At 40.9% G+C, this 25,201-nt stretch overlaps 1 protein-coding gene across 3 annotated transcripts in view; it reads left to right on the top strand.

The window, feature by feature from the left end:
- ITPR2 (inositol 1,4,5-trisphosphate receptor type 2) overlaps window positions 1-25,201 on the top strand; it is a 279,885-nt gene that overhangs the window by 91,393 nt on the left and 163,291 nt on the right. For all 3 annotated transcript variants that reach the window (XM_064460370.1, XM_064460362.1, XM_064460379.1), the window contains 6 exons: window positions 10-160; window positions 17,223-17,416; window positions 20,091-20,223; window positions 21,157-21,214; window positions 22,755-22,920; window positions 24,875-25,048. In XM_064460370.1, coding sequence (XP_064316440.1) covers window positions 10-160; window positions 17,223-17,416; window positions 20,091-20,223; window positions 21,157-21,214; window positions 22,755-22,920; window positions 24,875-25,048 — 876 coding nt within the window. The remainder of the gene's footprint in view (window positions 1-9; window positions 161-17,222; window positions 17,417-20,090; window positions 20,224-21,156; window positions 21,215-22,754; window positions 22,921-24,874; window positions 25,049-25,201) is intronic.

The following is a 25,201-nucleotide window of genomic DNA, read 5'->3' as shown; positions in this document are numbered from 1 at the left end:
TTCTCATAGGTGGTACATCTGGCTCGAAACCTCATATACTTTGGCTTTTATAGCTTTAGTGAGCTTCTCAGACTGACTCGGACGCTGCTGGCAATTCTAGATATTGTTCAAGTTCCTATATCATCATACTTTGAAAGGTTGAGCAAGTTTCAGGATGGAGGTGAGAGAAGTGAAGACTGTTATTCCAATGTGTAATTGATTATTTAGGGTGGAAATAATTTAGGGAATCTCTCATTGATCTTTCAAGGTTCTTTAAACCCACCTACAGGAATGTACTGCAGAACACATTAAGATGGATTGCCAAAAAGGAACCTTTTCAAACAGAGCTGCAGACTTCATGACTTGTGGTTACTGCGTTGGTGCTGCTGCTCCTTTGCTTGTTTGGAACTGAGCTTTCAAACCTGGGTGTAGTCCTTAGTGTCCCATGCGCTGAACATCCCAAGCAAGTGCAGATAGCATGCGGCCTGAGTGTTTCTTGGTCTTCTTAGCACTTCACTTGAATGGAGAATAAGATGTACTGGTCCGAGATGGAAGTCCAGATGAGGCCATCCTCTGCATCTGTTTGTTAGTTTAGAATATTATTTTTTTAACTCGGACCAGACTGCCTGTCTGACAACCCCAGGACTGTCACAAGACACAATGCTCTATGTCTCACTGCCTTTTTTAAAATGGCTTAAAACTGGGTTGAAAAATGAGCATGCCAGGAAAGTGCTGAAACTTAACAGCTTAGTTTTCCTCTGTGTGTGGAAGGGAGGTGTGACCATCATGTGGGCCAAGGGTCGAGGAGACTGGTTAATGGCAAATTCTGTTTTAATATGTGGCTGATGTGTTGTTGCACTGCCAGCTGGCCCACAACACTGAAAAGGATGAGCTGTCGTGTTTGAACAACTATTTTATATTTTCTCTGGGAGGCCTTTTCCCAGCCTTCAGTTTTCCTAATCATCATGTTGCTCAGTCACTCCTACAGATGCCCTGCCTTAGTGTGCCATCCTTCGTAACTCTTTTCTTCTTTGAGGTTCACGCACTCTGGAGAAGTGTAGACTCTCAATGGCTGCTCTGTCATCTCTGAGCCAGGAAGTCTTATGCTTAGTTCTTATCTTTCCTCCATCACTGCCAGTATACTTTACTGAAAGCCCCTAAAGGTCGGTCTTTCAATGCTGTGCACACTAAAGCATGCTTGATGGCACTGATGAGTTATCCTTTAAGGAACTAAGGGATGCCTCTAAGCCATCTCATTCTTCTGGGGGACTTCAACTTGCCAGCTGTCAACTGTGAATGCCACACAGCTGGTACAAACAGGTCCAGAAGATTCCTAAACCATCTGGACGATAACTTCTTGGTACAGGTACTAAAGGAACTGACCAGGAAAGGTGCCTTCCTCGATCTGTTGCTAATTATCAGAGAGGGTCTTGTGGGTGAAGTGGTGATTGGTGGCTGCATTGGCCATAGGGACCATGAAGCAGTCAAGTTTAAAATCTTAAGGTAACAGGAGGAAAACAGTCAGCAAGACCTCAACTCTGGATATGAGGAGAGCAGACTTCAGGTTGCTCAGGGATCTACTTAGTAACATTCCCTGGGGAAAAGCTTTTGAAGGTACTGGGGTCCATCAGGGCTGGTCACTTTTTAAGGGCCACCTCCTAAGAGCACAGGAGCAGGCAATCCCAAAATGTAGGAAGTCAAGCAGGTGAGGCAGAAGGCCAGCTTGGCCTAGCAGGGATCATCTTCCAGAAATAAGGTGAAAAAAGAAAGTATAAAAGTATAAAAGGGCTTTTCAAAATATGTTAATGGCAAAAGGCAGAAATAACATTGGCCTGTTACTTGATGAGCATGGTCACCTTACAAACAGGAACACAGACAAAGCAGAGACATTTAATTCTTTCTTCACCTTGGTCTTCAAAACCGATGATGTGTTCTGGGACCCCCAGAGCCCTGGTTTAGAGAACCATGACTGTGGGAATGATAAACTGCCAATCAACCCCGAACTTGTGCAGGACTTGCTGCTCCAGCTGGATCCCTGTAAGTCAATGGGGCCTAGTTGAGATTCATCCAAGGGTAGTTAAAGAGCTGGCTGATGTCAGAGCAAGACCCTCTCAATGATTTTTCAATGCTCTTGGGAATCTGGAGAGATCCCGGTTGACTGGAATGTGGCAAACGTTGTCCCAGTTGCCAAGAAGGGCAGCAGGGATGACCCCACTAACTACAGGCCTGTCAGTCTCACTTCTGTGCCTGGCAAAACTATGGAGAAGATTATTCTGGGAGTTCTTGAAAAACACCTGAAAGACAGCACAGTCACTGATCCCAGCCATCACGGGTTCTCAAGGGGAAAGTCCTGCTTAACAAGATTTTTTTCTATGGCAAGGTCACCCACCTGGCTGACCAAGGGAAGCCAGCTGATCTTTTTGGATTTCAGTAAAGCTTTCGACACTGTCTCTCAGTATCCTCCTGGGCAAAATGTCCAGCACACAGCTGGATAAACACATAATGCAGTGGGTGAGCAATTGGCTGATGGGTCGAGCTCAAAAGGTCATAGTAAACAGGGTTACATCGGGCTGGCGGCCAGTCACTAGCGGGGTTCCGCAGGGATCCATCTCAGGGCCAGTACTCTTTAATGTCTTTGTAAATGACTTGGATGCAGGACTTGAAGGAATACTAATTAAGTTTGCTGATGATACAAAATTGGGAGGAGCTGTTGACACTCTCGAGGGCAGCGGGGCCCTGCAGAGAGATCTAGACAAATTAGAGAGCTGGGCAATCGCCAACCGTGTGAAGTTTAACAAGGGCAAGTGCCGGATTTTGCACCTGGGGCACGGCAACCCTGGACATACATACAGACCGGGGAACGAGAGGCTGGAGAGCAGCTCTGCAGAGAGGGACCTGGGGCTTATGGTTGGCAGCAAGTTGAACAAGAGCCAACAGCGTGCCCTGGCAGCCCAGAGGGCCAACCGTGCCCTGGGGTGCATCGAGCCCTGTATTGCAGCCGGTCAAGGGAGGGGATCGTCCCGCTCTACTCTGCACTGGTGCGGCCTCACCTTGAGTGCTGTGTGCAGTTTTGGGCACCACAGTACATTAAGGTTATAAAGCTACTAGAGAGTGTCCAGAGGAGGCCCACGAAGTTGGTGAAGGGTTTAGAGGAGAAGCTGTATGAGGAGTTGCTAAAGGACTTTGGTTTGCTCAGCCTGGAGAACGGGAGACTGAGGGGAGACCTCATCATGGTCTGCAGCTTCCTCCAAGGGGAGGAGGAGGGGCAGACGCTGATCTCTTCTCTCTGGTGACCAATGATAGGACCCGAGGGAATGGCAGGGAGATGTGCCAGGGGGGGTTCAGGTTGGATATTAGGAAAAGGTTCTTCACCCAGAGGGTGGTGGAGCACTAGAACAGGCTCCCCAGGGAGGTACACTGCTGAAGCACTTGGACAACATCCTCAGAGACATGGTGTGAATTTTGGGGTTGCCCTGTACAGGGACAGGAGTTGGACTTCATGATCCTTGTGGGTCCCTTCCAACTCTGGACATTCTGTGATTCTGTGCTGTAGCTGGCTGCAGTCCCTCTGCGACACTAGAGGAAGACTGTATGTTCAGACACTTAGAATTATGTTTTCCTTTTTTGTCTCTGAAAAAACTTCATTGCAGACTCTCTTCTTAAATGGCTCTGGACAGAGCTTGACTCCAGATATAATCTTGGCGTATTGGGAGATGTAGCATGCAGATGTGGTTCTTCAGTTAAGTTCTCTCTCTGCTCAAGTCTTTAATCCTGGTTATACATCTCATTCAATGTTTTTACTCACATTCATTACCCATAAAGTGTGTTTAATCCTTGGTTCCCTTTTATTTCTGTTGAAGTCTTTCCTTTTAGGCTACATAGGAGAGGAAAGAACCACCCATGAAGTGCAAACAGACCTGCTCTCAGTTATACTAATTTCCAGAGCAATTCCATGCAAATCAATTAATTTGCTCTCAAATAAATGAGTGTGAAAGAATGCAGAAAATTTCACCACTGTGCAAAATGACGCACAGTAGCCTTGTTAGTAACACTCAACCATTGACTGGAGCCTTGTTGGAAATTTTTGTCACACATCTGTTTTTGACTCACATTCTTTCAGCAAAAAAGTCATGGAACAAAGGTGGAATTTTTTGTGTCTTTGATTAGCTTTGGCCTTTATACAGATTCATTAAACTTCTTTCTTGGCTCTAGTTATCTCCATGGATATTTATCTTTTAAACACCGGACCAGTTCAGGTCAGGATGTGGCAATCCACTGATGTTCTTTTGGAAATGATCTGTGGGTTGGTTTGGGTTTTTTTTTTCCCTTTTCCTGCCAACTATGTGGCTAGAAAGCCCATTGATTTAGAGAGGATTTTTTGCTAGCTCAGACTGTTGTCAGTCATGTCTACCATCTCAAGGGAGACCAGAGATAGAGATATTGGCTGTGCTGTCTAGGATTAAAAATAGGCATTGAAATTTTGCTGCAGAGTGACAAGTGTTATGTGGAAATAGCTGTAAGGCTTGCTGGAGAGGCCTTCTACAGTCTTTGACAAGAGAAAAGGATGCCCATCGTTGGATGGTCATATCTTGTCTTCAGCCTCCCTCTTCTTTTCTGATTGACAGGTCCTAAAACACACAAACTGCACATTCATTTGCAGTTGAGACAGAATGATCCTGAATGTTTAACTGCTATGCCCAAGCATCTTACCATTCCTCCTTTCTCTGGAGGTGCATACTTATGTACCCATGGGCAGCATTAGGCTGCGAAGATGCATGTCACAAGGATGCGTAATTTAGAAACAGTTTAAGCAGTTTCGTAACTCCTATTCACTATTTTTGAGCAACCAGCTCATAGAACTTCATGCCCAAAGAACATATTTATGTCTGAAAGTCATATTACTGGAGCAAAACAGTGGACTGCTTTCCATTAGGGAAAACCACACAAACCCCAATCAGCATTACCTTTAGTTGCAGATTAAGATTAGAGAGCAAGCTCAAGAAGAAAGCACCAGGTACTGTAGTTGCTGACATTCAGGACACAATTGCTGTGGCTGAAATGTCTGTTGTTTGTAACTTCTGCCTCTCCTTGCTTTATGTGGGAGCCTGCTGGTGAGGAATGAATCAGACCATGGAGGCAGGAGATTGGCTCGCATAAGTTACTCTCATTCCTAGGACTGTGAGAGTTTGTGCCAGTTGAGTATTTGGCTCTGCTCTTTTTCCTTTCCCTCCTGTTGTTTTTTTCTGTTTTAAAGCTTTTGTTGGGTAGCAGTCCTTTAAAATCAGCCCTGTGGTTGTCTTGCACCCACATCCTGATTGTGTCTTTGCTACAAGATCATGAGAAGGTTTGAATGAGGCCCTTAACACACAGAGCCCCTGCCTTGCCTAGGTATCACTTAGCTGTAGTTGAGGTGCAATGTGTCCACACGGAGCTAGAAAGAGCCGAGTTCAGGGGATTTGCTGGCTTGTGCTGTAGTGTAGTAGGCTGCTTCTGTGTCCAGTCTTTTCAGACTTCAAGAACTTGTGCTTGAGGCCACAGTAAGGTGCAGAAAGTGCTTATGTTTTCTGAGTGGAGGTGGTGGGCTGGAACTTCTGTGCCTCTGGATGTGTTGGACTGTACATGATGCTAAGGATAACTGAGTCCTGACCTGAGGCTGGGCTTGAGTCTGTGTTTGACAGGGAGACCTTGCTGTATTAAGATTGCTGGAACAGGCCTGTGAATGAGATGAATATGTGTCTTAATGATGTTTTTGTACTTCTGGGGAAAGGGGAAAGACCGGGGGTCTGATTCTACGGTGCTTTGCATCTTGTGCTGTCACTTCTACCCAAACCAGTCTCTGACCTTAAAGGTACTGATGTTACCTAGGTCCTGTGGAGTCTGAATCCACCCCCACTAGGGATCCTGAGGAATGAACAGTCTAACAGAGAAACTGGTCTCAGGAATTTCATCTAGCTCTCCCCTCACTCTGACAGTAAGGATTGTTCACCAGGCAAAGCTGTAGGTATACATTGTTTCTCAATTTTATAGCACCTATAACATTGTATATCAAAGGTTCCCCTTCCTCTTTTACACAGATATGCTCTCTCTGTTATAAAACTGGGTTGTTGAGAACATCTGTTAGTTGTTTTATCAGTTGCCTGTCGTGTTTTGTTTATCGTCCCTTTTAACTTACAATACTGATCTCTTAGGCTATTAAGTAAGGAGAATTACAATAGAAAGTAACTCAGTGGGTTTTGAAAATGCGTTGGAGTTTTCTAAAATCAGCATGGCCCGTTGATTGTCACCGAAAGTGTTTGCTTACTCATAACTTCCATAAAGTACAGACAGAAGGATTGTTTCCTGCCCTTGTTCAGGGTGGTGGGAGCCCTCCCTCCAGTCAGTTAGGTGTGAGGGTGATTTCTTCCTGTCTTTAGAGGAGGTCAGATTCTGCTCTCCTATATCTCTTCAGACTGCAGCAAGGGTCTCACTCCACAGCATCCTCTCTGGTCCAATACTTTCAACATTCATATCATACCTTTGAACACAGAGTATTGCAGGTAGGTGTCCCTCCAACACATTATTGCTCTAGGGGAGTGCAGGTTTACACAGTTTCTCTCTTAAGGAAAGTTAGCTTCCCTGAGTTGGAAAACTCATTACATTGATATTCTTTTTTTTTTTTTTTAAAAAAGCTAAGATTGTATCTGTTGTGATTTTGTGTATATACTGTGAATATGTGGAAGTAAATCATTAGTTCTGGAGATTTTAAAAAATTGAGGGGTTTTGGTTCCTTTTTTTCTTTTTTAATCCATCCAGTCAGTGATCACAAATTTCTAGGCATTAGTTTTAATTCAGTAAGAACATGTATTTCATACTTTGAGCTTAGAGCTTTGAAGTGTAGCTCTAAAACCCAGTTTTGAGAAACACTGAAAGATAGACATTATGCCTGGGACTGATGGTTTAATGGTATAAACAAATGTGTTTAAACTTTATCAAGCACTAGGGGCCAGATCCTGTAACTCTAATGTAGGAAAGTGCTACTGAATACCAGCTTGGGCTCTGTATATTTTAATTTCATCACTAACTTATTGTGAATTTACATAGATTAATATTAAGTGGATATTTAACAGCCATATTTTGTCAATAATTATGCCTATTCAGAAATGCAGTTTATTTTCTAGGACAAGTGACTTCAGAAGAAGTTTGACCAAACAGAAAAGTTATGTAATTCCTATTCTGCAGCTACAGTAGATCCAAACTGGCAGCTCTATAGAAGTTAAGAATCTTGAGTAGGAGCTATTTATTTTACCTGATAGATTTTGCATTTCAGTTTTGTTAAAAGTTATTGATTTCTATGGGAAACTGAGTGCTGTATAAATTTGGGAACAGATAGGGTATACTGCCTTTCCATTACTGACATCGATTTGTTCCAGGTCAGTAGCAACAAAATCTTCCAGCATCTGATACCTGTAATGTGGAGTTGTAGGGAACTGGTGAGCTTGGCTCTACTGGTTTGGCAACTGCTCCACATCGTGAAATCTGTAGTCAGGATTTTAGGTATGGGTAGAAATATATTAATGGTGGGGGGAAGAATGAGGTGGGTCTTGGCTGTGGGAAGCCTGCCTGGAGCTGTGCACCTCAAAATTGAAACAACCAAATTTACAACCAGCAATCTGAAGTCTTCTTCCCTGTTTAATATTTATTTCTTAAATAGACCCACTTATTTCAGCAAAACCACTTGCTAAGTAAGGAAGTATATACGACAAGTGTTGAACTGCTGAAGCAAATCTGCAAAATGGGATGTATTTTTAGGCTTAGTGGAAGTTGCATGAAGACTTAATTAACCTTTTACCTCACGATGTCTTCTTCCATCCTTTGCTTAAATTTTGACTCACGTTGATGGCTGAGGTAGTCCTTGATGTTGTGTGTGAGTTTCTCTATATTGGTTCTGAAAAGATTCTGAAAAAAGCCTTATGTTATTGTTAACGTTATGCCTTACTTCCTTTAAGAAGATTGATTTTAATGCCACTGTTTGTTACCTTAATCAGAATTAAATTAGTGTGCATGTAGTTTTCAGGTGTAACCTTATTTGATGAGGACAGATTGGGGAAAGTTGGCTACAAACATTTGTGAGAGGATCTTGGAAAAAGAAAATATGTATATTTTTGGAAATGCTTCTTACCTAGATTGCATCCTAAAAGTGAATTGCCTTGAAAATGTTGCAGCCAACTCTTTTTTTCGGTGTCTTAACTTTGTATCTTTTTTTGAGATTATTTGAAATTTTTTCTCTGTTTCTTTTTTTCCCTTTCGGAATCTAAAAAATATGGGGTTTATAATATATACTACCTGCATCCTAAAGACACATTTTTTTTCTTATGGAGAAAGTGAGGACTTCATTTAGTAGTGCTGTCATTCTGGCACCTTTCAAGAACATTATAATCTCTTGCAGTTTTAATTAAAAGGTAAAGTCATTGCTTTCCTAATAAGTGCACCCTGCTGTATCATTCCAGAGTCAGGACCCAATCTGCCTTGTCCAATACTGGTTATTTATTCTCTGTGAATTAAAATGCACATCTTTCTCTAGGTGCGATTGATCTTTCAAATAGCTGATTTTAGTCAAACCATGCAGCTACAGCATGTCAGGTCTGAAAGATGAAATGACATGGTAGTATTAGCAGGCAGGCTACACATTTGCCACACAGCTTAGTGCTATTTAGTTAATGATGTTTGGGAATGAGAATAATGACATGCAAGGAAATACATCCTTGAATTTAAGCTGCATATGTCATGGGATGTAACTCCACAGTGCTGGGCACGAATTTGAAAATTGGTGGGACAGATCTAGGTTATCTGCAGAGTATGTCTTTCCCTCAGGAGCTCATGTAAATGACCACAATTTTCCTGAGCCTGTGTCCACTGACATCAGTCTTTCAGCTCCCTTTGCTTCTGCAAAGGAAGGCTATGCTCAGTCTTTTTGAGAAGCAGATTTTAAAAACTACCTATAAATTCCAATTGCTCCTGCCTCTGTGATTCTCACATGAAATGTGTTGCTCAGTGCTGGCTCAACAGATGCCTCCCTTTACCTATTCAAACTGGTAGCCAAATATACCAGGTCCTTCATGTTATGTCTGGGTCTCTAGCTTGGTAGGATATCCCTACTGTAGGCCGAAGGGACTAAAGATCTGTCCATAGGCGTCCTAAGATAGTGGAACATTTCTTTGAAGTGTATCATGAAGAGTATGACCCCTGTGTCATACAGCAAGCTTTGCTGGTTTGTTGTGATGTACCCCAAAGGATTTGACCTTGGCAGGGGTCAGAATGGGGGGAAGACCTCGCTCTCTCCTGAAGACTTCAGCACTGGTGGGCTGCCATCTCTCTGCAAAGGAGTGCTTGTTATATCAGTGTGTCAGGGGACTCTTGTCCAGTCTTCTGCCCATTTGTTACATCCTGATAGTCTGCTTAGTCCCTTAGGTTCAACTGAGCAAGAAGATAGGTAGGGTTTTCTTCCAGCCCTCTTTGCTGCAGGTAGAAATGCATACTGCTTAGAAGCACCAGTAGAGAGACCGCTACTGGAACGGGGTGGAGAACAAGGTTGGACCTGCCATTTCTACTATGCCAGTGGCTCCTCTGTGACCAAGAAGGAATAGATTTCATTCAGGACTATCAGAAAAGCCTATATTGTTTCTCAGCCTTGCATCCATGTCTGTTAGCTGTTCTTTTGTCTAGTTAACAATTTGAAATATCTTCTTGAGGCATACTTTGATTAGCAGAGCTAATAAGGCAGTGGCTGCCTGGCAGACCGGAGCAATAATTTATGCCAGCAGTTTACAAAAGAAGGGTTACAAGAGAAAAAAGATTTAACCCTTAGGAAAGTTAGCTGTGTTAGTTACAGATGTCTGTAGTGAAGCAACTGCGGCTCAGTGCAGAATATTGTCAGACCAAAGGGGAGGTCAGTCTGAGAATTTAATTCTCTGGCATGGACCATTTCTCTTTCGACCTTGTTCTTTCCCTCATCATGAGGCCTGTACATTAATGTGATTCCAGAGACCATTGGTCTTCTAGGAATCAATATCCATTTCATAGATGTAACTTGGCTAGAAGGCTTGATTCCCATGATGCTTTTTACTTTCAAGGCCAGTACGCTGATGTGTATATTTTTTCCTTCGTCTAATGTCCATGGCGTGAAAGCTGTATTTTTGACACTGCTTTGTGGTTTTGGGGATAGGCAACACCAACAGACCCTATAGAATGTCAGGAGGTGGTGAACTTTGGTGGAGTAGCAGTGAGTTTGTACACAAAAAGGGAGAGTTTGTGGATATACTGTAGGTAAGCGGAGGCTGAGGTGGCCAGAATCACTCAAGGGGTGGGTAGCAAATAAATGTGTGATGCCTATTGTGGGTTATTTTGTTTGTTTTGCCTCATTAGTTCTGAGGGCTGTATAAAATGTAGAAGCGGCCTCACCTTCTGCCCTTAATGTCATGCATTAGGTTTTCTGTGAGGCTTACCTGAGGTCAGCTAGTTATTGAGCAAAGAAAAATGGTTTAATGAAGAAATAAAGTGTGATTCTTGGCCTATTTATGGTAGGTTCTACAGTCTTTATGAGCAAATTCTGTAGAAAACCTGTAAAAATTAATACCTCTTTCACAAACAGAGCTGTAAGGCTTAATGCTTCTGGCAAATAATATATAGCTCTAAAGGGTTTGAAATAAAATGTGTTCCTTTAGGCACTGAAGTGTTGTTATTATATGTCTTGAAAATGGCTGTAACTTTTCACGTAGAAAAATTAAATTGCATGAAGCAATGTAGCCAAATCAACAAAGACAAAGAAATGTAGAGCTAAAGCTGCCATTGGGTTTTTAATTTAGCCCTTGGTAACTAGACATTGTTGCATATACAGTTCCCTGCCAGAGGATCCCCAAGGGTTGGCAGTATTGCATGCTTTAAGATGGCAGTGAAACTTTAAGAAGCTTATGGTGGAGTAATAGAGTAGGTCTCACTGGACTCTACAAAGTCAAGGCTGTTTGGAGTCAAGGCTTGCATTTTGGCAGTCATCGGAAAAGTGACTTGCTGTTGTAAGTACTGTCTTAAAACCTGGTTGAACACACCTATACTGAGGCATGGGTTGAGACAAGGTCAGTTGCTGGAAACTGACTTTGATGGTAAAAGTTTTGGACTTTCAGCAACATGCCTGATGTCTCCTAACGCAGCAGTGAGCTTAGAAACCAGCCTAAAGCTTTCCCAGTGCACTGGCAAAATTTAGTTTTGCCTCACCAGGGCTACAGTTGATAAAAGTTCATTTCATGGGAAAAATGAGTGGCTGAGGAGGACTGAGAAGGCTTTGGGATTTCATTTGGTTGTAGATGGCGGAGTAGGCCTGAAGGGCTGTTCTGAAAGAAGTTGGCATGGCAGAGAAGGGCTAACTATGTTGGTAGCACGTGCTGTCTGTCTTGTGCTCTGCTACATTGGAAGGGAATTGTTTTCTAGGAGGTGTTTGGAAGAAGTTGAAGTGTCAGGTTTCCTAGTCAAAAGCATACTCAGGTTTTATGACATCAGAGAGTCATCTCTATAACTTTGTAATTATTGAGACAATGCTAGAAATGCTACATTTCTGCAAAACTTTTTGTCTCTTCTCCCGCCCTCCTTTTTATATAAACAAGACTGCACAATGTATTGGGCTTTTATGGACAGATTAATGAAAGTTGTTGGAGCAGTGGATACACGTGCATTTGTCTTTCCTGGTCATTAAGTACTAGATTTCTTGAAGAACTCATCATGTGTCAGCTCCTATTTAGGTACTTAGTTTCTAGAAACACTGAGCATCCAGCTTCTCCAGTCCCTAATGAGAGCTGTTGGGTGTTAAAATCCTTTTGAAACGATGGGCACTTTTTACATTTCAGAGTAGAGAGATGAGCACTGTGGAAAACTATTCGAGTTAAAAATGGCTGAACAGTTTCGAAAACTGAGTCCTAGAAATCCATCTTTGGATTCTATTGAGGAACACTGAACAATAATGTTAGTAAGAGCAGACTGTTCCTCTGTGGCAACTAGGGACCAGATCAGGTGCGTGTAGTTAATTTTTAAATAAACAAGGCTGCAAGTCAGTTCCCTGGTGCCTTGGGGATATCTGTGGAGTAGAGGGCTACTTGCTCTAAGGGTATCTGCCAGCCTTTCAGGCTGTCCGTTGTGTATTCACATACAGCTACTGCACAGTTCTCTGCACTGCTTGTGAAATACCTAAAATGCTGTGAGTACTGGAGAGCAAACTGAGGATGCTGCATAGCAATTGGCTAGGAACAATTTGAAGAAAAGGCATGAATTGCCAGCTGCCTTTGACAGTTGTTTTTCTTTCTGAATATGGTATTTTGTCACTTACCATCCGTACTGTGTTACATAGCAGATTGTTGTTTACTTTTATATTTTGCTTTTAGAATTTTTGCAACCAGTAAATTACTTATCAAGAAAATATGTTTATGTAGAAAATGAAGTGTCAAATTATCCACTGTTTCGATTACTTGGGTGATTGTTATTTTTTTCCCATAATTGACTCCTCTGAAAAGTCTTTCTTCTCAGAGAGGCCGCTGTGTTGTCAATCGTGCCAAATTGTATGAGATTATGTGCTACAGTTTTGTGACAGAAACTGATATTCATTAGGAAGTTGTGATCACTGTAATAAAAAGTAATGAAAAGGAGACGCACAGTTGTCCTTTGAAAATTGACAAGCATTCTCTTGTTTCCTCTTTTTTCAGTGCCTGTCAATCTCCAGCTCCTTTAAATTACCACTTATACATACAGTGATTTCACTCTTCCACTGGCTAACCGTGTGAGATTGTACATTCAACAGGGGGCATTTCTAATGGGTCCACTGCTTATGGAAGGTTCTTGGCATCTGACTTGTCTTGGCAGAGGGAGAAGCAGAGAGGAAGAACTGGGGAGAGGAGGGGAAAATTGGAAAAAAATGGAAGAAGATTCATGGAGGTTGCCTTGCATTCTTTTCCTCTGTTGGTCATTCACAGCTCTGAGCACTCTTGCAGTGCTTTGCTGGTGAGAGAAGTGGTTGGTTGGACTCACTAACACCCTACAACATTGCAATGACCGTTACCTCCCTGCCACACTTCTCAAACAAATATAAATGTTAATAACTTGACCTCAAAGAAGACAGCAATGATGGAAATCAGCAGGTTAAGCGTGGCAGTACCATATGAAGGCACAGCTCAGGCTTCTCTTCACAGTTCTCTAGTAAAGTAACTTAGCTTTAGTAGCACACTAAAGTGATCAAGGTTCACATCCACTTGCTCTCTCTCCTGATTTAGCTCAGTTAACTAGCTGAGGCAGTAAGTTAATTTTTCCTTGGGCATTGGTATTCAGGAAGCAATTTGCAGCTGTAACTAAGATCAGAGCTCTGTTATTTTAGCCATTGTGTGCACATATACTAAGAACTTAAATCTCTTTTATTGAGCCAGTTTATTTTGTCTTGCATTGTTGCAGGCTTAGCTGACATGCAGTCAGTCACTTTTTAAGCCGCAGTAACCTTTCTGCATGCCTTACCTCAGAGACTCATGCCCTTTCTGCTGAGATAACTGTATTAAAGTGAAGAGAACACAAAAGCATAGTGAGAAGAAACAGCTCACTAGCAAGACTTCTGCTGGCCCCTGATGTTTGTGAGTGAGAGATTTAAATCCATGCTTAACATGGTCTAGATTTCCAAGACTGGACACATAACACTTAGCACCATGAGTGCTGATTACTGTGAAGAGAAGCTACTGCCCACTCTCTATGTACACGAATGATCCTTATGGCTTCTTTTGAAGAATAGAGCAGTTCCTCCCAGTATTGAGATGCAGTCAGCTGCTTCGTTGCCATGCATGAATGTGTTGGTTGACTGCTGTTTACTCCTAAGAGATGGTTACATTCAATCAGCACCCTACAAAACATAGTTGTTAAAATCTTTCCTGCAAAGAATGCTGAATTGCTCCAGTTGCTGTATTATTTTCACTCTGGGAGTGTTCTCCCCAAGCCTGCTCTGAGTTAATTGAAAATAATGGTCAGCATCAGGCAGTTAGTTAAAAAGTTTTCCAGGATGGATTTACTGATGACACCTTGTCTTACTGTTGTTATTGACAGAAATAATGCAGAAATATTGAGTCACTACCCATTTCAGCTGTAAATACTAAACTGGATTAAGTAGACTTCTCTCTCACTAAAATCCTTTCCTATGCATTCATGAAATAGTTTGAAATGGCAGTGATAATAAATGCCAACTTAATCCTCCTTTGCTTTCCTGCCTCTATCTGTTTAGACCAGTCACATGAGGGTCACTAGTAAAGGAATGTTGTGGGCAGGGAGTTTATCCTTGTTACCAATGCTGTTGGGAAGCAGCTTCATAGCTACCGCTCACTGGTTTGTACCATCTTTACCACTGGTGTTCTGTGGGTAAGGGGAAAGGACAGCAGTCATCTAATTTCTTTTTACTTCCTAGATGCTTTTTATAGGCTCCATTGTCACATCAGCTGAGTGCCTCCCAGTCTTTGTTATATCAGGCCTCTCACTGTCCTTTTTAGAGATGGAGAAAGTAGTCTCCCCATTTATGGAGGTGGTCCTGAAATGCAGAGAGAGTGACTAATTCCTTGGTCACAGAGGGAGTTGAATCCCATCCCCTGCAGAGCCTGTGCAGCACCCCAGTGATAGCTGAGAAATAAGCAGGCTGTATACTCTAGGGAAAATCCTAGCTTGCTTTCTCCAAGAACATGAGGTGGTCCACCCAAGACGCTGTCTGACTCCTTGTCCAAAAGACAGTGTCTTTTTTCTTAACTTTACACCGAGTGGAATTCTGTCTTGAAGGGCGGGCAGGAACTTTTCAAGATAAAGTGGAATTTTTCTGCCTCATTTGGTACAAACTGCAGTTGTATCTAGTTTTTTAAAGAATATCTTCTGGACTTGTTCTAGACTTAAGTGGTTTAATTATCAGCTGGTAACCCTACTGACTTAAGCTGTTTTATAAAGAAGTCCTGAGCTTTCCAAATAGCAGTGCCTCTATTTATGTTCACCTCTATACAACTGAGTGAAAGGGATTTTGAAAACATTTTGTGAGAGAGAGGATGATGACTTCTCAACTGAGGTGTAGAGCAGGGGTGTAAGAGGCCACGAAGCAGCTGCACAATCTATAGGTCTCGTTGTGGGCTTATCAGTCAGCATTAAGGACAGGATGATTTATTTAGGACAGGTCATTTATTTCATGGTTTGAAGATGAAGATGATGCAAGAAATCAGTTTAACTGAAGCTACTTTAAGGGTTGAAGGTCCTCCGCTTAGCTTTACGTGTGTGTACTGAATGATGGTCAATGCAAATAAATGTTTAGTGCACTGGGAGAAAGGGGGTGTGGAGGGGGGGAGAGATATCTTTACCATATTCCCCAGTTGTTTTATTTGATCTGAAAGGAAAATGCACCATTTTCTTTTTGCTGCAGGAAGGTTATTTGGAATGATTTTATATGCTTTATACTGGTATAAGCAGTTAGGAGAACTTTCTGCGCCTGCCTAATGTGAGGATCTAGCCCTTAGTTTGACTTACAGGGTTTTTTTTTCCTAACATCATGCAAAGTCAGAAATACATTTTCTCCCCCCCCCCCCCTTTGTAGGGACTTGGAAGTATTATTTTCAAAAGACCAATTCAGAGTGATCGCACACCACACCAGATGCCGAATGGGACCTCAAACGTGACACTAATCTGCCTCATTCACTTTGAAAAAGCAAATTCTATGTGTGTTTTCCTTTTAAAGTTAGGGCTGAAGGCATCCTCTTTCCCTGCATGCAGTACTTGAGCTCTATGGATTGAAGAAAGGAGGGCATAAGAGGAGGATATTGCTAACAAAATAAAATATAGCTTTGGCTTTTTACAGCAGATTATCTGGGAAGAGGGTCTCTTCAGTGTGAGTAAAACTTGTCAGCTGCACGGTGATTAAAGTGTACTAAAAGACATACAAGAACTATTCAGGCTTACCTCAGCAAAGCTACATTTCCTCCATTCTTTTGTTTGCCTTTGGTGTAGTCTAGGTCTTGGCACTCTTTCTGCAAAGAGATGCTATCATTCCTTTCCTTTGCTCCATTCATTCAGATCTGTGCCTTGCAAGAAAGGAAACTAATTCATGTAGTTAGGTAGCACAATACTCTCGTTCTTTCTTCTCCCCACCTTTGGAAGAAGATAGCCATTGATTCACTGAGATACTTTTCAAATCAAAATCCACTATAAAGACTGACCAGTATAATCTGTGGGAGCAGATGGTATTTCTTGGTGGATTTTACTGAACTGGCATCATTGATAGGTTCCGCGCAACTAGACTGGACTAAATTTTTTTCCCATGAGTGTAAAATAATTTTTTCCCCCAGGTATAACTTACGAACAGCACTGTGATGACAGATGATAGTTTGACCTTCAGTACAGCCTTCATGGCCTGACATTCTCCTGGGACTTTTTGAAGGGGGATGGTTGACTAGTTGTATCGGTTGGCTTTGGTTTGTGGCCTGTCATTTGGACCACATACAGAGATTGATCGGACTTGCACAGCCTCAAATCTTTACTCTCTCTTAGTGTGACATATCAGATACTTCAATAAACTCCTTCCAGATTCTGCAGTGCCAAAAGCAACCTTACTGTCAAGCACATATATTATGTGCAGTAGTCATGGCAAAGACATCAGTGGGAGTAGGCATGGAAAATGAACTCCTTCCATGTGTCTAAAGAGCAAGGTTGTAAATTGCAGCAGTAGAAGATATTAAGGAAATAACAATAAAAGTTTTCTAACAATAAACATAGTCAAGTTACTGGAATTGCTTGCCTAGGCATGTTGTATAATGTGGGATATGCAACGCTTAAATATTCTTAGAAACAGGTGAAACAAACCTCTTTCAGAAATTGTTTTAGATGTAGGTAACATGCCTTCAGACAAAGGAGTGGATTAGGTGATCTACTGAGATTCCTTTTGCTCTACTTTTTATGATTTCTTGAACATATTCACAGAGCTGTGGAAAGCTTTTGGCATCTTTTCCACCTGTTGCCCTGTAAGAAATGATCTTTGGGAAAATCGGTGTAGAAAATTGTCCCCAAAACATTGGGTAATTTAAATGAATTCCTTCTCCTGAGTTTTGACAGGAATTGATGGCTTATTTTTCAATATGCCTGTTAAGACTGTAAAGGGGTTTGATGACATGGGTGTATGCTTTGCAAGCAAGCTTTACTGCTGGCAAATATATATGTGTTTGTTTAATGCATAGGAAACAATGTTATGAGGACCATCCATGGTGTAGGAGAGATGATGACCCAAATGGTACTGAGCAGAGGATCTATATTTCCCATCAGTGCCCCTGATGTACAGCCAAACATTCACCCAAGCAAGCAAACCAGCACCTCAGACAATGAAGATGTGATCGTAATGGACACCAAACTGAAAATCATTGAGATTTTGCAGGTAATAATAATTGGTGGGATATTACGTAGCAGCCATTTCACAGTTAGAACTTGCTGCTATGTGAATAAGTAAACGTTACTTGCATCCTTAACTATTCCCTGGGCTGATTCTTGTAAAAATAAGACCTTGATATGAGGAAGAATACTATTCTGTGTGAACAACAGTGCAGTTGTGGTCCTCACTCTGTTACACCTACTTAATTTCTGAAGGAAGTAAATGCTGTAGAAAGTCTGTAACTGTGAAAAGGCAGAACTTGTCCTTTAGTCTGTCTCACTAATGTTTTCTGAAGACAGTATGTCTGTTTCCAGTCTCATTAACACTGATTTTACACTGGGGTAGATTATTTGACTTTATAGTAGTTTGGTGAAGGGCAGAATTGAACCTAGACCCACTGAAGTCATGCAAGGCCATGCAGCACTTTTGAAGTCCATTTCAGATTTCCACTGTTAGATTGAGAATAGTCTGTGGGCTGCTATGATTTTTCTCCCAGCTGAACTGACAAGCTATATGACAGTAGCATGCCTCCTGAGATATAATTTTCACTTTGTGCTATTAGTAAGTGAAGTGGCACACATTTGTTCTGTAGATCAAATCCCAGTTTCTGCAATACTCTTGCCCTGAAGGAATGTTTCAGTGTTTTCTATAAATTCTGTGGATCTATTGGTACCATTGTTGCTTTTGAAGGATTCCATTTGTTCTGACTGCTTATAAATTATTTAGATTACTTTAATTACTCATCATCCGAAAGACTATCAATTGTGAGAGTATCCGCAATACTGCATACTTTGGTTCCAGAGCTCCTTTAGTTTAAGGCTTCTGGTGAAGGGCAGATTGTTATGAAGTTCTATCACCTAAATAATACCATTCACGTGCATTACTTCTCACTTTCAGTTGTTTTGTGACTGAGTTTCTCTCCATACTGTCTTGCTCTGCTGGTTGATGCCTAGGAGGATGTTTCCAGGACACCAACCTTGTCCTGTGCATTCCCTGTCTGCTCACAGGCAAGAGAATCACATTCTGTCTCGTTCTTTCCTTTTTCACAGCACGTCCAGTGCAAGAGTGCCTGGGATTGGAGAGCATTTAATCTTAATTGGTCAAATTACTGCAGATTAGCACGTTGTCATATGTTGGGTGAATCACAGTAAATGTGCATATATATGACCTTAGTTCACAAGAAATACAAAATAATTCTGTTTCGGTTAACATGCAATGAAGAAGGATTAATTTAAATCGTTTTACCTTTTATTACTGTGCTATTACCCTAAAAGGCCAGTAAGAATATTTTAGATTTATTGTATTATCATGCAAAACTACTACAGTGGTGATTAAAACTATTCTAAGAAATAGTTCAGTTTATAACAAATTAATTCTCAATATATCCTCTTTATTCCTTTAAGTAAAAACATTTTTTACTTAACAGTTTCTGTTCTGCCATCATTCAGAATTGAACAGATGGCCTGATAGACTTAGTTGATACGTGTGGACTTGGGAAATTTATTTTTAGAAATCTTGCTTGTGCAATTATAGGGTAACTTGATCATGGAACCAAAGTAAACCTGCCTTTTTACTTCTTTGTTAGAAGATTTTAAAGAAAAGATATTGTTTGTTAAATTGACATTTTATTTACTTTTAGGTGGCATAGCCCTACAGTACCCCAGGTCTGGGAAGCTTGTCTGACTTTAGAGATCAAAGAAACAGGTTGCCACCATTTGCTAAGTTATCACCTGTTGCCTGAGTCTTGGTAACTTAACATAGGTCCTTTATCCCCACTGATTGTAAAATATGTTAAATGATCTTAAACCTCTATCACTATACACTTATATTTACTGTGGGCAAGAAGCATAAGTGTGGGAAACACTGAGACTCAGGTGATGGACAGTCAGTTAGTGAAGTGTCAGATGTATGTGTGTCAGTCCTTAAATTGGTACTAATGTCTACAGCCAGTTATTTTCCTCACAATTCCAATATAAAAGCAGCACTTCCAGATTTGAATTAGGATTTTTCCTGTGTGAGTTTCCAATTTTGCAGCTGAGGAGCAAAAGGCACTGACAACTAGAAGAAAGCAGTGCGTTGAGTGAGGGGGATCTCTGCTGCCATTACAGTGGTAGCTTCCAAAGCCAAACTTCTTTTTTGCCCCATGCTGGCAACACTATTAGGAGCTCATGAAGAACATGCTGCTAGCGATCAGCTGAGGATATGAGGAGAAAACAATGTAAAAAAAGACAACACCAGGCTTGTGCTTCACTGCTGCATTGCTGCCCTTGGCTGTCAGACATCCGAGGGGGTAAGCCCTGAGCCTGTTGTCTTTACTCGCAACCCCACTCCACTCCATATCTTCATGGGGCATTGGAAGTCCAGCTGAAATATGAAACATGGGTTTGGATGTACTCATCTGGCTCACAGGCAGTGAGGACAAGGCAGTGTGCTGGAGCCCCTGGACAAATCCAGTCTGCTGTTTAGTATTCAGTTAGAGTTCTCAGTATGTGTCAGGATGGTTGGAGGGACAAAGGAATCACAGAATACTGATGGATGTAATGGAGCCTTTTCTTTTTTTTTTGCCGTGGACATATGTACTTAAAGTAATCATATATCTCTGTACATTTCACCACAGAAAAATCTATTCTGTATTGCTAAAGGCAGAAAAAAAGTCTTACTTTAAACTTTTTTCTTGTAGTTTATTCTCAGTGTTAGACTGGACTACAGAATATCCTACATGCTGTCTATCTATAAGAGGGAGTTTGGGGAAAACAATGAAAACGTTGATAGCTCTACAACATCCCCGCCTGACACACCAGGGATTGCCTCAGGTAAATGTTGCTATTGTATTGCAATGTAAAATAATTCTGTGTAGAATACTGCAAGCAATGAACTCAACTACACAGAAACATGCATGCTGCTTAAAGTTGAAAAGCTTGTGGAAAAATTAAAATCTTAAGCAAAGCAAAGATTTTCGCTGTCCTGTCCTCCTCTAAAAAAACATGTGATTCCTTTTTCCCATGTTGAGAATTTATTATCTTATTTGTACTCTTCCCAAAACACTGCACGATGACAAATGTAGTGGAGGGTAGGCCATGTAAAAATGGTTGGGGTTGGATGAGGACAGATGTAAGTGAGGTAAATGTGGTATGGGAATGCAGTGGCCTTCTAGGGAGCATTCCCATGGACACAGAAGTGTTCCAAAGGCTGACAGCTGTCTGCCTGACCACCCTCAAGTAGGGGAGAATTGCTTTAATTGAAGGTGCTGTATAACAGGGGAGACTAAGGGGGACTAAAGTCTTAAGTAGTAAGGTATATTAAAGCTATTAGAAGCAAAATGGTGGTGTGGGAAATGATTTGGCTTATGATAAACATTCTAAAGTTCATGTGTCTCATTTAGCTGCTTTGTGGGGGTTGGCTGATCTAAAAAAAAAAAATGTAAATTTCATATTCTCTGTCATTTATGGGTCACTGGTGGTGGTTTGTACAGCTCCTAGCACCAGAGGGCTCTGGTTCATCACTACAGTTTGGCTCTCCCTCAGTAATAGTAATACACAGTTTAACTCTGCCCCTTGTCCTGTTTCTTCCCTACTACAGAATTTGTTATCTTGCAGATAACAAATTTTGCCTAGTCGAGGAATGCATAGTTAGACCTTTACTTGATAACATTGACTTTGAAGAGTAACAGAGTTCTTTTTTCCTGTGCAGATTAAACAATTATCACCGGCTTTTTAAAATTTATTTTTATTTTGATTGTTTTCCAGCAATCGTTCCTGACATAGATGAAATTGCAGCTCAGGCTGAAACCATGTTTGCTGGCAGGTAAGTCACCCTGAAGTTTTATCTCTCTGTATCCATGTCTTAGTTCATGTTGATATTTTTCATGGACAATCTCTGTTTATTCTGTGTGTGTTTTCATACCTCTTCCTTTGATGACTACTTATTACATAGACAGAAAAGTGCCAGAGAAGACCTGGATTTCAAACGGGCAAACAGCCCAGGGGGTATGGATGGCCATGGGATTGGAAATGACCCCGTTATTCTTAGCTGTAAGAGTTGGTAGAAAGTTTTTGACTTGTTCCCATAGGCAACTGGGGAGTGGTGTACAGGTGTATTGAGCTAAAACACACTACTTATTTTTCTTAAAATGCCTCACATGGGTGCTTTTAAAGAAAGACCTTTTCTGGTGTACTTCATGCCTGTAGCCCCAAATTTCTTGGATGAGTAGGTTACTGTTGACCCTCAGTATTTCCCAGAGATTACATGACCAGTTGCTGTTGCACCTGGTCTTTGAAGTTCTTAAGAAAGTTATGTCAACAATCATCTCCCTCATATGATTCCTCAAATCAACTGTTGACCGCTTGCCATGATCTTCCAGACCACCAGAGGCCTGTAGATCACAAGTTATGCCTGTACTGGTTTGGAAGTTGTTTCAGCTACACTGTGAAGAAGACAAAAAAAAAAAAAAAAAAAAAAAAAAAGCACAGAAAATATCCATAGTGGAGAGTTACTACCATTATCACTATATTGGTTTAATTTTAGGGGTATAATTCTAATTACACTAGTAAAAACGAATTCCATTTAGACAAGGCCATAGACTTTAAATTTTTTCTTGGAGCTAGGGAGAAGGATCCACAATATAGGCGTTCTGATCTTTCCTCTTACAGTCCCTTATGTGTTCTCAATCTTTACCAGAGAGCGCAATGCCTCCAGTCCTCTCCCTGAACTCCCATAATGTAAAACAACACATAGCCCTTGGCATCTGCATCTTTAAAATGAACAGAGAGCGTGAATGGTTTCTTGGAAACATTATTTCTGCTTTGATATGTTAAGTGTAAATCTGCTTTCTGCTGTTCCAGATTATAAATATTATTCCAGAAATACAATGCTTTTGGCAATTCTTACTATTTTTGAGCTTATTTTTCCTTAAATTAAATTTTAATAGAAGCTGAAAAGGGAAGGAGTGAAAAGAAAAGGGCCAAATTAATCTCTGATGAAATGCTGTTTATTTCTATTAATTTGGATTGGGGATGAGCTTGGCACAATTTATCCAAGCCATAAATTAATGTTTTTGCAATATGGATTTTAATCACAATATTTGACACATTTCATACATATTTATGTTCATTCCATAGTGTCCATTCTGCTACAAGATTGCTGCAACGGCATGTAACTGTAGGACTGAAGTCCTTATAAAATATGTTGAAGTGATATTTATAGTTTCCATCCTGTGGCATATTTGATTTGGTTTTAAGGGCTCTGTCAAAGGAAGATTGTGTGTACAGGCTTATTTCTGTCAAAAGCTTTTATTTTTCTTATTTATTTTGCTTTATTTGGTCCTTTTTTCCCATTTCTGTTGCAGAAAGGAGAAGAATGCGGTTCAGCTTGATGATGAAGGGGGCAGAACTTTTTTACGGGTCCTCATTCACCTCATCATGCATGACTACCCTCCTTTGCTCTCAGGTGCACTGCACCTGCTATTTAAGCACTTCAGCCAGAGAGCAGAAGTTCTGCAAGCATTTAAACAGGTATGGATGAGCATAGCTTTATTCCAGGAAACTGACTGTGGAGAAAGTCTTTCCAAAGTAACCTTATCTAAACTGCTGTTTGTCGCATGACAGCGTTATTTCCTTAAAGGTCCAAATTCAGCAGACATTTTTTTTTTCATTAGTGTTGAACACATGTGCTAGTGTATATTATAGTTGTGCACCCAGTAGTTATTTTTGGCATTGCATTCATTACTGAAAATGTAGCTCCATGGTGACAGCTGGGATGCACAGCGAGACATGATGTAGTGATCCCTCAGAGACAGAGTTGTTAGCCCATGTTCTGCAAGCAGTGTAACGGTGTCAGCAGTAAGACTTCCCTGTCTTTAGGGCTACCTAGGCTGGTTATAAAGCTCTCTTGTTATTCATGTGGTGTTTCTAGTTCTAATTCAGGTGTCTTGGCATTGTGCTCCACTGCATGAGACAGATAGGCCCAAATAACAGGAAGGGAGTAATAGACCCAGACCTCTTTTCAGCTTTTATTCTTTGTTTGATAACAGTGCATGTGCAGGCTCCGTGTGTCAGTGGATTAGGATGGGGAGATCTGATGTCATGGGGCTGGATGACAGAGACATTTGTTACGTAACCCTATATAACATATGTTGATAAGACCATCTGATGCTTATTTCAGGAGTTTGATAGCGTGTTGTTTCATCGTTATGTAAGATGTGGAGGTTTCTCTTGTTTAAAAACAGATGAATGATAAAGACCTGGAAAGCTTTTATTTAATGTTTTTGCAGTGTAGCATAAAGGCCTCCAACCAGATTGTGAAAGTTAGGCCGTGCTGGTTAGTTGCACAAATAGCTGTTATTCCCAGGTAAGCAAGGGTTGAGTAGTTTAGCATGGCTTCGTAAAGGAAGGAAAAGGCTGATTGACAAGTAAACAAAAAAGACTAGAGAGATCATGGAATATGGATATCTGTGGATGAGCAGCATTCATAAATTCTGTAAAATAACAAGGTTTTACTAAGCTAAGAAAGAAGATGATGAAAACTTTATATTACAAAACAGTGAATATTTGCCTGCAATTAGTGATTTCTTTTTTTAAAAAAAAGAATGTCCCTATCAGTGTTCTTATCTGCCATGTGACTGTAGTCTTTTACATATGTGTGATTTCTGAATAGTGCTTATTGATTTATTGTAAAGATTATTGTTAGGTTTTTTGTATATTATTTTCATTAATAATATTGGGAGAGCAAAGAGCATTACAAAGAAAGGAAATGTGTAGATCGTGCTAAATCAAGAACTACAAATAACAGTGAAAAAACCCAGATAATTTTGAGCAGTACAGAAAAAGAAGTGAGATTAATCTTAGCAGAGGCAACCACTCAGATGGTGGGAAATTACATGAACCTGAAAGTCAGTTCATGAGCTCTATTCAAACAAGTCTTTCTAAACTGGCCTAACAGTGTTGAATATATGTTATTTTTCAATATGTGATTATGGTGATGTAGGTGATCACTAAAGTCACTGGCCATTCTGACTTTTCTTTGGATGTCCTGATTCCTCGTCATATAATTTTTTTTTTTTTTTCCTTCTTTTGAAGTACTGTGCTGATGGGGTACACTATTTGTAATTGTATTGTTTTAGTACTGTGAGGATCATAGTCATTGCATCAGAGCTAACTCTGAATAGAACTCAAGAGCTTGTAAATCTGTACTTGTGCTGAAAATGTTTTGCAGTGTATTGAAGAAGGCGGGAGAATGTTGTGAATGTTATAACTATCCTGTTTTGGGCAACTACAGTCTCCAGCTCTGTTAAAGGTTTTTGATGAATGGGGGCTAAAAAGCATGCATGTGCCGTGTTTCAATTTCATAGGAAAGGTTACATAAAGCACCTGAAAAGAGGGGATTAGAATGGAGACTGTCAAGCAAATTACCTAGGCGTAAGCACTGGTGCTACTGCTGTAATAGCTTCACAATTTTCTGTATTTCCAGGTTCAGTTGCTGGTGTCTAATCAAGATGTTGATAACTACAAGCAAATCAAGGCTGATCTTGATCAGCTACGTCTGACTGTAGAAAAATCAGAATTGTGGGTTGAGAAGAGCAGCAATTATGAGAGTGGAGAGGCAGGCGACAACCAAACCAAAGGGGGAGAAGAGCCAATAGAGGTGGGTTTAAAGCCTTTGCTGCTAGAATTGTTTCAATATTGATAGGTAGTTTAATGAACAACTGCAGATTTGTGATCTGATTAATGAAAGTGGCAAAGCAAGAATGTGCAGTGTTCTGGCTGCTTTCGGTGGCTGCATTCTTATGTCACAGAG

Source organism: Phalacrocorax carbo, chromosome 1, assembly GCF_963921805.1.
Source record: "Phalacrocorax carbo chromosome 1, bPhaCar2.1, whole genome shotgun sequence".
NCBI lineage: Eukaryota > Metazoa > Chordata > Aves > Suliformes > Phalacrocoracidae > Phalacrocorax > Phalacrocorax carbo.
This window is presented reverse-complemented; position numbering and strand designations above follow the sequence as displayed.